This window comes from Vitis riparia, chromosome 14, assembly GCF_004353265.1.
Source record: "Vitis riparia cultivar Riparia Gloire de Montpellier isolate 1030 chromosome 14, EGFV_Vit.rip_1.0, whole genome shotgun sequence".
In the NCBI taxonomy this organism is placed as follows: Eukaryota; Viridiplantae; Streptophyta; class Magnoliopsida; order Vitales; family Vitaceae; genus Vitis; species Vitis riparia.
In genome coordinates this window covers 9,417,989-9,432,918 of record NC_048444.1, presented here as the reverse complement: position 1 = coordinate 9,432,918, position 14,930 = coordinate 9,417,989, and the positions used below count along the sequence as shown (strand labels likewise).

The window sequence follows — 14,930 nt, the reverse complement described above, 5'->3', positions numbered from 1 at the left end:
CATTGGAGCTTGATTATGTGGGATCGACTGGCTTATGAATAGGAGAGATAGAAAAAAACAATCCTAGGAGGATACTACTATGATACCATAATGAAGTAAATAAAATTTTAAAATTATGGCCTCACTTTCTCATTGATGATGAAAAATATTTATATATAAATACATTTGAGTTATACTATAATTCAAACTCTATTTTCTACTATAATTCAAATTAATAAATAGATAAATATTAATAGTTAAATTAAGGATAAATATTTGAATTATTTAGTTTCCCTATTATATTAAGTATTAAAAATTAATTTTATAATTTAAAAGGATATTATATAAATTATTAATATTTATTAAAAATTAATAATTGAAATTAATTTTTTAAAAATTAAATTATTCATATTCTACATCTCTTGAATTATCATAAATGAAATAAAAGTTTAGATGATTTTAAAAAATATATAACTTATAAGACAAGTATAAAAACTAAGTTAAGCATTGAATTATAAATAAAAAATAAAAAATAAAAACAATAAAGAAACCTAAAAGATGATATTATATTACTATATATAGTAATATATTATAATAATGTAATATTATCTATTAGTATAATATATTTGATTTATCTATTTATAAATATTATTTATTAATTAATATCATATTTTTAATTTATCATTTTATATATTATTTTGAATAATTTTAAGTTATATATAAATTATTTAAAGCAACTAATTTATTGTTAAACTAATATTTTTTAATAATAAATATATATAGAACACTCTTAAATTATTTCATTAGTAAAAAAATAATCCACTCATTAATTAACTTTAGAACGTTATCTCTTTCCATTTGAGTGCTTCAACTATAACACATATTCAAAATTCTTATTAAAAAGTTACTTTAAGAAATATGATATCAATCACTATTAATTAATAGAAATTAATAGTTGAAATTAATTTTCAAACAATAAATTGTTAATATTTAAAATTTGATCTTTAGAATTACCATAATAAATTTAAATTATGCAATAGTAATTAACAAAAAGCTTAAAAGTAAGATAATATAAACAATAAATTCACATACTGTCATAAAAAAAAGTGGAAAAAAAAAAATCAAGAAAGAAATGATGAAATGCACAAGAAAACTAAATAGATTTTCATTAGGGTCCCTCCATTTTATAGGAAGTTACAAAATATATATATGAATGATCATCCACAAGTTACCATATTGGTCAAAAATCTCATATTTTATAACACTTTCCCATGGATAACCATAAGGATAAGATAATTGCCTCATTAAAAACCTTGCTAGTGAAACTCAATAGGACAAAACCTAGACGAATCAGACAAAGGCAATTTAGTTCTTAGGAGTAATGGTCTTGAAATTAGTTGCAAACACTTAATAAGAGATTAAGCTAATCCATTCCAAGTGTGGGTATGAGCAACAAGATGCTCAACATCAATACCAACCGACATACAATAATCAAGAGAAGTCTGATATGAGAATTCACCAGCATTATCAAGACGAATTGTCTTGATAGGGTGATAAGGGAATTGCGTCTTGAGTCAAATTATTTGAGCAAGTAACCTAGCGAAGGTAACATTTCTAGTTGAAAGAAGACAAACATGAGACCAACGAATAGATGCATCAATTTAAACCATAAATAATGAAAAGGTTCCCTAGGTGGATGAATAAGCCCACAAATATCTCCCTAAATGTGTTGTTATAGAAAGGCTGGAGATTTAGATTCAGCCTTGGTAAATGATGGTCTAGTAATTAATTTGTCTTGTGAACAAACAACACAATTGTAATTGTTAGGCATCAAAATCTTCTAGTTTTTCAAGGGATGCCCAAAAGAATTGTTGATAATACGACACATCATAGATAATTTCGAATGACCAAGGCGTTCATGCCAAATCATAAAAAATTTTAAGTCACAAAACTTCTGGCTCATGACAGCCTATGACTCAATGTGTTTAATGATTGTTTGATATAACCTACATGAATAAGAAGTAAGTTTTTCCAAGACATGTTTTTCTCCAGAAATAATTGAAGTAATGAAAAGGTATTCATTACTACCATTATTCATATTTTCAATGTGATATCTATTTCAACGAATATCCTTGAAACTAAGAAGAATTCACTTGGATTTAACAGAGTAAAGAGCATCATTAATGTGAATTTTAGTTCCACTAGGTAAATTAATAGTTCCTTTTCCGAAGCCTTAAATCAAGCCCATAGGACTTGATATGTTGTGTTAATATTAGACTTAACCAACGATAAGTCAGAAAAATATTTTTTATCACGAAGGAGTATGTGTGTTGTAGCACAATCTATAAGACATGTATCTACATTGAATGACGTATGATATATCGAAGTATGAGAGATATCTATGTATCTTTTTGTGAAAAAGAAAAAAGAAAAAATATTTATATTTCTTTTGTAGAGACTATTGGTATTGATAACATGTTATAAAAAAATAGTAGAAGAAGAAAACAAGATAGAGAAGATGAAATGCACAAAAATGAATTGATTTTTATTAGGGGTATTTCCATTTTATAGGGAGTTATAAAAGATATGTATAGATGATCATCCACAAGTTACCATAGTAATACAAAATCTCATATTTTACAACATATATGAGTTTTTATCAAACATAATGAAAAAAATTATTATTAATTTTTTTTTAAATATTTAATTAAATGATGTTTTATGGATTTATTAGAGTTATTATAATAAATTTTGAGTTAAAAGAATTTATTTAAAATATAAAAAATTCTCGATTACAATAGAAAATAAAAATAAATTCATATATGAGTTTCAACTTTTGTTCATTGTAATAAATTCAAATCAAAAAAACTTTTTGAAGAATAAGAAAAAAAACTAAAAGTTTGTGTAATTTAAGAAAAATAAATGCATGTAACATTTAAATATGAAATTAAATTGTAAAAATAACATCATCCAAACACCATCCACATTGCACATATTCAACTACTAGTATATATAAATAAATATATATAAATTTATTTTTACTTTTTGGTTATTATCTTAAAGTTTTGTCCTTTTTATTGTTTCAATTTTAATATAAACATATAAAAAAAAGTTTTAAAAAAGTATTGTAATCTAATCCAGCCAATTCGGAGTCCAACTTGATTGAGATAGGACTTAGATTAAGTTACGTTAAAAGATGGGATCGTTTGATTCTTGCAGAAGTAATTCGAGGTTCTTTAACTTAGCTATTCTAATAGTAGGCACGACAATATAGAACGGTATCTAAAATTAAGCAAATTAAAAATCACGTGTGAATTCCCAAAATCGGTGTATACAAATATCTAGTCCATTTCACAAAATGTGTTGTAATTCTATATTACCCTATCCACACAGGCGCTGACGATGCAAAGAGCGACGTGCTAGTAGATGACGTGGCGTATTTTCATTGGGCTTTCAAGTTATATCGCCGATATCACTGTCAAATAATCATTGCCCGTCATCCTCCGGCCCCTATATAAAGGGGACAGAGACTACTTTTCTGTTTCACAGTGACTTGTGTTTTGGTTTTCCGTTTCTCCCCCTCCGCTTTTTCAATCTGCAAAAGTCTCCGGCGGCTGTCGCGATCGGAGAGGTGCCGGACGATCCAGAGATTCCGATACGCCGAAACGCGGCCGACGAAGATGAAGATTTTTGTTAAGACTCTCAAGGGCACTCACTTCGAGATCGAAGTGAAACCCGAAGACACGGTACCAATCTCTCTCAATTTTTTCAGTTGGTTAATTTTGTTCAATTGTTGTTTATGCAGTTCTTGAATTATACAGTACAGTGATACTCATAAAATTAGGGTTTTTATGCGGTTGATGTTATTCATGGATTGCAATTAGGGCTTTTCTTGGGATTCTTTTTGGTGTTGTGGAATTTATGTTTTGGAGAGTTGTTTGGGGTGAATCATTTGTTGTATTTGATGAGGATTGTTGGAATTTTATGCTTCAATTATATAAATTTCGTTTTTTTTTTCACTAATTTCATACGTAATTCTTTTTTTTTTTTTTTTTTGGTTATGGTTCCGCTTCCCAAATTTTATCAGTTTTGAAGTGCCATACATTTTTGGTGTACTGTTTTTGCATTAAATTGGATGTATCTGTTTAATTCATGTATTTGTTTTGTTTTATTTTTTAAAAAAATTTTTAATTTTTTGGTTGGTAAGGTTGTTTGGTTCATGTGGTTTTGTTGCAGAGACTCATACACTATTGTGTATTGAGAAAATTGCCTAAATTTGAAATATTTTTTGGAACCATTTGCAATTTAACAAATTAATTGGGAGGAGTTGTAAAATTATTGATATATTCACTTACATTGGAGATCTTTTATAGTGTTTCATTCTAAATTACAATTATGTCACATTGTTCACCAACATTGCGCAGTATGTTCTACTACAACTAAGGATATGTTATTTGGAAATTTGGTCGGCTCTCCAGGTTCTAAAACAATTGAGCTCAAGATGACAATTTTGCTTCTTGGTCCGGTTTGAATCTGTTTGGTTTGCAGGCACATGAATGATATGTTTTGGATAGACCGAATGCTTAATCTGTCTCTCATTGTTTTGCCCTTGATGGGTACCATGTCTGACCAAGCTGACCTTGACAGTAAATGGTGTGATGAATGTTTGAGGCATGTAAGCTGTGCCTAGGATGTGAATAAGTTGAAGTCTCGCTTCCCTTCCTAAATGATAGGCAAGCACTTGAATATGGAAGGAAGGGATCATTGATTGATTGAAATGAACAAAAAAAAAAAAAGAGGGGTAAATGGAGGCAAAAACCATGATATCAAAGAAGTAGCAGTATGAAACTTAGACTGTGATAATAACTGACTACACAGTGCAATAATGGCTCATTTTCTAAACTGTTTTTAGGATACTGGCAGTGGGATAAGCCAATCATCCGTAAAGATTAAACCAGGTCTAATTTGTTAGTCTTTTTATTTGTACTGTATTTGTGGAATCCCCTAAATGGTTTTTTGCTTCATATGAGGTGTTTGTGTTTTTTTAATAGCATGAAGTTGTTCAGATCAGGATCTCTGTTGCTTTTCCTTTTTTATTCTTTGGTAAGGTTTTTTAGTAACATGAATATTTCATAGAATCAAATGTCAAGATATTATTATTATTATTATTATTTTGATAGGTAAAAGCATTTTTATTAAAAAGAAAAGAGTATACATGATGTATACAAGCAACAAAAAGTAAAAAGGCACTAATACTCGAAAACAAACTACTGCACCCTACAAAGTTCCTAACCAATCCACAAAATCAAGCATCATCATCCCCAATGTACAATCTAACCCAATCCCAAAATAGATACAAAAAAGAACTTTTAAAAGAATGAACTAAACTTTCACAATTTTCAAAGGCTCTCCTATTTCTTTCCCTCCAAATGGTCCAAATAAGGTATAAAGGAGCAACTTTCCTAGCCTTTTTCCTTTTTCTACCAACAAAAGAGCCTCCCCAACTAATTTCTGCATTTGCCTATCAAAAAAAAAAGAGCCTCCCCAACTCAAGAGCAACCCTCTCACTGAAGGGTGCATAACTCACTGTACACCAAATAAAGCAAAAATCAGCTGCCACAAAATGGAGCTTTTGGACAATTAAGAAGAATATGATGTCAAGGTATTATCAATTCAACTTGTCTGGTTAAAAATCACTTGACATACTTTTTTTGCACTCCACGCATGTGGCTCCTCTATTTCTTGTTTTCTTCTTGTCTTGATTTCTCCAACCTGCTATTGCCAACAGTTGATTTTTTGGTCTATTCAGGTTGCAGATGTGAAGAAAAACATTGAGTTGGTGCATGGTATGGATGTTTACCCTGCTGCACAACAAATGCTTATCCATCAGGGAAAAGTCTTGAAGGATGCCACAACACTGGATGAAAATCAAGTTGCTGAAAATAGCTTTGTTGTCATTATGCTATCCAAGGTATGATTACCTGTTTGTTGGAGTGCATTTCTTATTTATTTTGCCTCAAGGTTAGAAATGAAATAAAGGAAATGTATATTGGAAAATAGAAAGTTATATTCAGGGCTTAAATATAAACTGTTCAGTTGTAATTAATTAAATAATAGTTTTTTTGTCTATAATTTTGATAGCCCGGTTTATGATTTCTGAGTTTTTCATTTATGGAAATTAAACTATCTTATTAGGGGGCTACTTAATGCAATAAGTAATAGTTCAGATGGTAAATGAATGGGGTGGCAGTTGGTGATAACTTATCCTTCAATACTCAAGTCTCCTCATATCTTTTGGGCAAAGGCAATAGCCTACTGCTGTCTATCTCCAGAGGAGCATTATTAATGTGGAAGAGTGGCCAAAGGGTTAGCAAAAGAAATATTTGCATATGTAGATCAGGCTCATTCAAAATTTTGTTGAGGATTTGAAATTTTTTTTCCCTTCTCTCATGATGTCAACTTTTGAAGGCTGTAAGAATCTAGTTCTGTACTGATCTTTGTGCATTCGGAAAAATATTGTAGAATAAGGTCTCAGCAGGTGGAGCCTCAACCACATCTGCTGCACCTACAAGTCAGGTAAGCTAACCTACTCTTCTCTTTGTTATTTTGGATTTCTTTAATGGATTGTGCTTAGGATAAGCTTTCTTCAAAAGGTGCAACAAGATTTGGAGGACACAGGGTGATAAATTTTATATCACAATTAAGATTTTCCTAGTGGATCTTTGGACGGGTTGGAGCTACCTATACATGAGCCATTTGCTGTCCTTGGAATCAAAACATGGAATATGAGTAACTGACCTTATATGGTCTATTTGTGTTTACTTTTTATTTTATCGTTCTTTTGTTTTGTAAAAGTAAAATCAGTCTTAATTACATCATTTGTTGTCCCTTTTAAGTTGAGTACATTTTTAGTAGTTAATCTATGTGATAACTAGGGAATGCAAGGTTTAACCTTGATGCTTATGATGGTTGTGATGCTCATTCCTTTGTTAAACATGGTTCACTGACAGCTTGCCAAAGACTTGGTTCAGGTCTCCCCTTGACCTTGAATCTGCATTTCACCTACTAAGTATTAACACCATCAACTGGTGCTAACGGTTGGCTATCCTCTAAAACAGTGAAAAAAAAGAAGTGACTTGGTGGTGGGTTTTTTGTTGTCGTGAAATATCTAGCACCTTTTAGTCCAGACGAATTATGATAACTTTTATGCAAAAAAAATTTCCACTGAAAGAAATGGACTACTTCTGTAGTTCTAATAAAGTTGATTGTCTTCCTAAGATTCATTTATGGACTTTTTTTTTTTTAAAAAAGGATACATATATGGACCTAGATGCCATTACTGAAGATGGCTCTAACCATTTTTTAAGTTCTTTCTTTTATAAAAAGTGACATCATTTGGATATAGTATTTTCAAAATGCCAAAAGAGGTAACAAGGAAGATATAAATGGATAAAGGAGCGCCTATCGATGTGGGATCCTTGCTGTAAAGCAGTTTATGGTGGATTTCTTTAAATTATTTTCCAAGGATCTGTTATTTTTACAATGACTATTTGTATCTTACCATCTGTTCTGCAGGGTTTGTCAGATAAGCAAGGGAAAAAAATGGAAAGGAAAAAAAGCAAGAGTACCTTCTACATATAAAATATCTTATGGAATTTATTTGTCATTAAAAAATAAAAAAACTTTAAGAGCATTACTAATAGTAGAAATTTGGAAATTATAGTCTGTTATTGCCACATAACAGACAAGAAATACAGTCTAAGCTCACATATATGAGGCAATTCAAGTACAATATGATTGACTTGGATAATTAATGAGTTCACAATCTTTCCAGGAATGCTGTTGACGTGGAGGCTGTTAAGAGGAAGTTGTTGCTTCTCCATTCTGTGTCTTATTTGCTTTAATTCTTTTCCTTTTTGATGTGGTTTGTACACTATAAATACTGTAACGTGTGTTCTGCACATATGGTTTGCACTGGGGCAGCATGCTTTTTGGGTCTTTTTATAAATTCTTTTTACTTATCAAAGAAGTTATACTAAAACTAACTTCTAATTCATTTTTAAATATCCACTAGTAACTTAGCACAAACTTTAATTATAGAGACATTTTGAAATTACATATTTAATAAATGTGATACATAAAGTTTAAGTTGCAGAATCCATTAAGTTGGTCTCTAATGGACAAAGCTTTGGCTTCGTTCAGGTGCCTCATGGTACCATAAGGCTGTCCGGTCTTTTCTGATTAGACCAAAATAAATGCCATTTGGCATGTAGGCTGCATCATGTTGTTATTTTATTCATGGTAAAAATCACTTATACTTCCCTATCAAAAAAAAAAAAAAAAAAATCACTTATACTTGCATATTTTACATGACTTCTCTAGTGGCAATAATTAGAAAGAGTGAAATGCAAAGGCTTCTAATTCTGCGAATTGTGCCAGTTCCAATTTTTATTTGCCAGCTATTTGTTTTTCTCCAATATTTGGGATTTGGTAATGGATTGACTGCACCATGAACTGCACTTTCCATTTGGACTCTTTCTTATGGAGGGCAATTTACATGTGTAGGCCCAACCTGTGAGTTCTTCACCCCCTACTTCAAATCAGCCATCTACAGCTCCTCAAGCTCCTGTTGTAGCCTTGTGAGTTCGAATTTGTTGCTTTTTCTTTTTCCATTTGATATTTATGAAACAACAGTAAAAAATGTATTTGTCTTCTAGTGTTAGAATTTTACAATGTCTTTATTAGGTTGCTTAACCTTTTTCTTCATTTTTTCAAATAAATTGTGTAGCCTTGCCAGAAGTTATTCCTGAACCTGCCCCTGCTGTAGCGCCTTCTATTTCGTGAGTATTTGTTTAATTTTCGAATGTGGAAGTCATGTTTTGATTGCTAAAATATATGTTTAGCTTTGTAGTTTTCTGTAGTGTTTTTGGACTTCTTGTTGTTGATTCCCATGGGTGTCAAAACATGTGAATTTACCAGATGTGGTTTGCAATTGATTGTGTATTCATGTGTTTTGGGTTGTGACCGTAAGTCCTTGTGCCCAACTGGGGACCTGAGTATGTAGGTTCCCTTTGTTATAAGGAAAGTGAAAATTTCTAGAATCCATTCTATGATTTTTAAATTTTTCTTAACCTTGGTCACTTTTTTTTGGTACTTTTTTTGGCTGAGCAGTTCAGATTCTGATATCTATGGACAAGCAGCATCCAATCTTGTTGCCGGGAATAACTTAGAGGTCACCATTCAACAAATTCTTGACATGGGCGGAGGAAGTTGGGACAGGGACACAGTTGTCCGTGCTCTACGTGCTGCATATAACAACCCAGAGAGAGCTGTTGAATATCTATATTCTGTGAGTTCACCACATATTTTGGTTTTACACCAAATTTAGTTTGTTAATCTTGCCCTGAGTTGGACATTGCTTGCCATTGCTAGCCAGCGATAACACCTAAAATCATGCTTGTCTCCTAGAAGGTATGGCTTGCTTATGAATGAAAGTTTCAGGTTTATTGAATTTTACGAAAGAAATTATTATAATTGCTGAATGTGCTATATAACCCTAGAATCTATTTCTCAAACATCATGGAAAATTAGGGAAGTGTGATGGTGTAGCTTGCAAGTTTTAATGCAGCTCACATTCTCATTAAGGATATACAGTTTTGTTTTTTGGAAGGTTCTATCACTTTTGTGAAGGTCAAGATGAGAGAATATCATATGAGAGATAATTGGTAAACTTACAACAAAAACCATCAGCTGTGTATATCTGGAGGCCTTGTGCTTCTTATAATGATCATTGTAATACCCAGAAAGAGCTATAGTTTTAATAAATTGGAATATAGTTAGTTATTAAATTATGTTGAAGGTTTAAGAAATGAAACAGGTTCTGACCCAGAAAACCAGTTCCCACCAAAGTATTAACATGGAGTTCCTTATTCTGCAAATGGGTTACCAAAATGTTGCGGAAAAAATTGAAATACTATATCATTCCTCTAAAAGTAGGATTATGGGCAGAAGTAGAAAAAGAATGAGTACATGTTCTTTTGTTTTGACGGGGCTTCAGTGGTCTTTCCTGAAAACAGCTAGAGTATCTGTTAGGATGTTACATGTAAAGACGTGCAAAGTGGCATAGAAAGGTGTGAAGAATGAGCACTCTTTGTCCTTTTTTTTTGGCTGCATTTGCAGGAAGCACAATGGCAGAACTTTCAGAGGGGAGCACCCCGACCAGTCTCTCAAGGAGTTCTTCCTAGAAACTTTCTTGAATTTGGCTAGAATTCCTTGTGGGTTTGATTTCTCCCTGTTCAATTTTATAGATGGATTGAAGCAGGGCAAGGGTGTGAACCCTTTGTTCATTCTTTTCTGTTAATCTGTTCACTTTTTTTTGTCTTTCAGTATTCCCTGTATATTTCCTGTGCACTTGGTTGTTAGGTATCTTTTAATCTATTTCCTTTGCCTTTAATAAAAAAAATGCTCCTTTCTATTGATGTCTGAGAGAAAGAGGTGTGAACATTTTAGAGATTGCCATTTTTCTTCCCCTGAACCGGAGATTCTTGTCATTTATCCCATATCAAAGGTAGACAAAGGGCTATTTCATCACAGACTTTTGTGGTTCTCTAAAATGCTATAATGCCTAAAGCTTTACCACAGTTTGGGGCAAACAGGTATGGTCCTACTCATACCTGTTTGCATTGCTCTTGAGCGTGAACCAAAAGCCAAGGTTATTCTGAATCAGCCTGGTTTGCAAATGCTTGACTGTCTAATTCAAGTCAATACAGTGTCCAAAGGCAGTTGATATTCTATTGAGATTCTCCATTTATCCATTTCCTTAGAAGAAATGTTAACCTTCATGAAATTCATATAAAATAGATCATCCTGATGTACAATTTTGAAACTGTTTGAAGTAAATGTTAACATTTTTAATGTTTTTCTTTGTCATGGTAATGCATTGAATCTAATTACAAACATGCTACTTATTTGAACTATTATCTATCATTAAATTTCACTAGTTCATACATTTTGTTCTTTTTATCCTCTTTAGCTCTTTGATCAATATAATTTTGTAGTAAATGTGATCCATTCAAGCTAGATTATCATTTTTAACCTGAGAAAGTAAAATTTTCAGGGTATTCCTGAACAAGCTGAAGGCCCACCTGCGGCCCAACCACCTGCAAGTGGGCTGGCTGTGAACCTACCAACTCAGGCTCCACAAGGACCACAGACGACAGTTGCTTCCAGTGGGCCCAATGCAAACCCTCTGGATCTGTTTCCGCAGGTAAGGTATCTTTTCAATCAGAACTGTTGTACTTGGCTACAATATTGAGTTTCGGGCCTCATTGTTCTGGAACCAGGGTCTTCCTAGTATGGGTTCAAATGCTAGTGCGGGCACCTTGGATTTCCTTCGCAACAGTCCACAGGTATTTAGGAGCTTTACTTGTAGATTGGGCTTCTTGCTTATTTATTATATGCATTGTGGAGGTTTATGTTTAATTCTTAATTTCAGTTCCAAGCATTGAGAGCCATGGTGCAAGCAAACCCCCAAATCTTGCAGGTCCTATTTATTTATTTCTTTTGCTTATTGATGTCAGTTGTTATTCCTTTTTTTGGAGAACTCATGTTGTTTTCTTTTCATTCGCCAGCCTATGCTTCAGGAGCTAGGAAAGCAAAATCCACATCTGATGCGACTCATTCAAGAGCATCAGGCTGACTTTCTGCGCCTGATCAATGAACCTGTGGAAGGAGAGGGGTGAGAGGAATTCTATATACTATTATTTGGATGAATAGTTGGATGGATATGATGATACTGATTTGTTTTTTAACATGCAATCAGGAACGTACTAGGGCAGCTGGGAACAGTGCCACAGGCGGTGACCATCACACCTGAGGAGCGCGAATCCATTGAACGTGTAAGTTTATTAACCCTGTTTTTTAAAATCAATACAATATGCACTCTGTTATGTTATTGTTCCATTTTCTTGTTGATTGTATTAAATGTTACAGATGTTATTGGTGCTGTGTCCACAATATTTGCATCATTTGCCTCAATCATATTTATTAAAATGGTGATTGGGATACTCGTACATTGACACCTTGCCTTCTCAAAGTGTAACCTTGGGAGGCATTCATGGGGGGCATATGAGATTTCATACGCCACACCTCCAAATCCATTCCATGTTTTAGATTTCTCATGCATTTACAAGAGAATAGGGTATCTCAGTGACTGGTGCATCTGTAACAGTAAGACTTGAAGTTTCCCTACTTATTTTATTAAGAAACTGTCCTATGGATTGATGGCTTTCTGAACCACTAATCAATGATCTAATCTCTCTCCAACTTTCAATTCTTTTATAGAACCTAGAACTGCTGGGCAAGAGGACTTGGGAATTTTTTTTTTTTTTGAAATATAAACAAAATAAACATATTGAAAGTGCTAATGGAAGGCCCACCAAAGTACATAGGTCCTTCAAGAAGATCCTAACTAGTCTATAAAATCTAACATGGTTAGGGAGCCCTCATCTATGTCCACCCTCACTCGTAACAAAAGATTACAAAGAAAGGAGAATTTTAGTGAATGATCAGACAGTTCATTGCTTCCAAAAATCTTTGGTTCCTCTCCTTTCATATTGTCCAAAAACACGCAAGGGGATAACACTCCAAACCTTCTTCCATTTTTCACCCATGAAGGATTCATGCAACCCTAACAAGGTCTCTTTTACCGAACATGGCCTCACTCACACAACTCCAAACAAGGATAATACCAAACTCTATAAGCCTTGAGCTTGGGCGTAATGAAGGAGAATGTGGTCAATGGCCTCTTCCTCTTCTATTTGTATACATATATGAAAAAAAAAAAAAAAAAAACATTGGTTCACAAGAGATCATCCTCTTCTTTACAGCTGGTCTCACATCAAAATCTTTCACCAAGAAGCTTCCCATGTAGAAAAACCTACTTTGGTCAAGACCATCGAGTTCCAAATAGTCTTTGAGGGGAAGGCAACCATTCTTTCCTGCCCCAAAAGAGTAGAAGGATTTGAACTTCCCTTTCTTAGCAACCAACCAATCTAGCCTATCATCTTCATTCTTTCCGTAGAGCCTTGAGAGACTCTTTGACCCTTTCCAACTGCCAATCTTTTAGATTCCTAGAGAAATGGGGTTTCCAAAGCCTGCCCTCTTCGTGATGGCCCCAAACATCCACCACCTAAGCTTCCTTTGTCAAGGATATGGAATATAACGAGGGGTAAGATTCTCTTAGACTTGAATCACCAAATTAGATATTTTTCCAAAACTTCACCCGTCTACCATTGCCCACATTGAAAGTTCTTTGGTCAATGATGTCCCACCCACTCTTGATGGCCTTCCACAACCTAACCCCAAAACCATCCCTACTTTCCTTAGAACACCAGCCCCCCTCCCCCTCCCTATACTTCCCAACAATAACCCTCTTCCAAAGAGGCTCATTTTTGGATGCAAAACTCCACAACCACTTTCGCAATAGCACCTTATTGAGGATTGAAAGCTTTCTAATACCAAGGCCTCAATTACTTTTCTCCCTACAAGCAATATCCCATCTCGCTAGATTCAGCTTTTTCTCCAAAGAACCCCACCCCACAAGAAGTCCCTCTGAATCTTCTCAAGCCTTAAGCTTTCTCTTTTAGGTATGGCTAAAAAGACAAATTTGATAAACTGGCAGACTTGAAAGGGTGCTTTTGATTAGGATATGCCTCCCACCTTTAGAATTTTTTATTGATAAGAGGACATTGGAGTTTGTTATTACCTATAGCCTTGAAATACCTGAAAATTTGCATCAAGAAATTAGCAGTTTTCTTTCCTTGCCATTATTCTGCATTTACTCTGCATGTTTGCTGCTGCTGCTTTTCTTTTCCTTGTTTATCTGATGAACTGTCGATCCTCCTCCTTTATTCCCTGTATTCTTTGCACTTTAATAATTAGTTGTGTTTCTTATAAATAAATAAATTATCTATAAGTAATTAACTTATACATTTATATTTGTTTTTTACTTTTATGATTTTATAATTAATTCTAGATAAATGCAAAAGAATCTTTATAATTATATGGTACATAATGCTTGCACTTGTCTTTGCAATGCACTTTGTGGTGGAAACTATCCTCATTCTGTTTCTATTTGATTAAACTTTTTTTTTTTCTTAAAAACAATTTATATGATAATTGAATTAGAAGTAAGTATATGATATGTTGTGCTGGTCTTGATCCTTGTTAATGCAACTTTTGCAGCTTGAAGCAATGGGTTTTGATCGGGCCCTAGTGTTGGAGGTGTTTTTTGCATGCAACAAGAATGAGGAGCTAGCGGCAAACTATCTTTTAGACCATATGCATGAGTTTGAAGAGTGAAGCGGTCTTCCTGGTATCCTCTGCTTTGTCTTCTTTCATGAGTCCTTTCTCTGACATGTTGGTTGAATTTGGGTTTATCTTCCTCCTTATCTTGGTGTAGAGTATGTGGAGTAGACAGTGTCTGGACATGTCCTTTTGTTATCCTTCAAACATCATAGCATTTCTCAGTTTCTTCTTTTTCTTCTCTCTTTTTTTTTTAAAAAAAAAAATTTATCGCCGGATCATATTAATCTTTTCATGTTGGAATATGATAATTATAGTTTTTCCTCACTTCCGTTTTCTCTCCTCTCTCTCTTTTATTTATTTTCTTTTCTTTTTTTGATAAGTTATGGGTTAAGCTCTTAGACTAGATGATGGAGAGGCCAACATGTGCAGGTAGCTGCACCAGTTGGATTAGTAAAAAGGGTAATAATTGTAAGCAAACCATGAAGAACAATGACTTGGCTTGACATAGTTTTTGATTCTATGAATAATGGAATCAATATGAGTTTTGATTGGAGAAGGTTTTTGTTGCAACACCAAAATGGCATCTAGTGAGAATACCTTTTTACTGAAACCTTGTAGAAATTTTTTAATGAATGAGGTCTCTT

The 14,930-nt window shown here is 33.4% G+C and overlaps 1 protein-coding gene across 2 annotated transcripts; it reads left to right on the top strand.

Annotated features, from left to right (window-relative positions):
• The first annotated feature begins 3,517 nt into the window (after positions 1-3,517).
• LOC117930281 (ubiquitin receptor RAD23c-like) lies at positions 3,518-14,614 on the top strand. 2 transcript variants are annotated; one of them, XM_034850845.1, is made up of 12 exons: positions 3,518-3,725; positions 5,789-5,950; positions 6,502-6,555; positions 8,545-8,615; positions 8,769-8,819; positions 9,151-9,328; positions 11,096-11,245; positions 11,322-11,387; positions 11,474-11,521; positions 11,610-11,716; positions 11,801-11,876; positions 14,224-14,614. In XM_034850845.1, exons 1-12 carry the CDS (start codon positions 3,660-3,662, stop codon positions 14,338-14,340), a joined length of 1,146 nt encoding a protein of 381 aa, XP_034706736.1. In that variant the 5' UTR covers positions 3,518-3,659; the 3' UTR covers positions 14,341-14,614. The 2 variants fall into 2 exon arrangements, with proteins under 2 accessions (XP_034706736.1, XP_034706735.1); XM_034850844.1 differs by having other exon boundaries at positions 3,519-3,725; positions 8,545-8,609; positions 8,763-8,819.
• Positions 14,615-14,930: the final 316 nt, after the last annotated feature.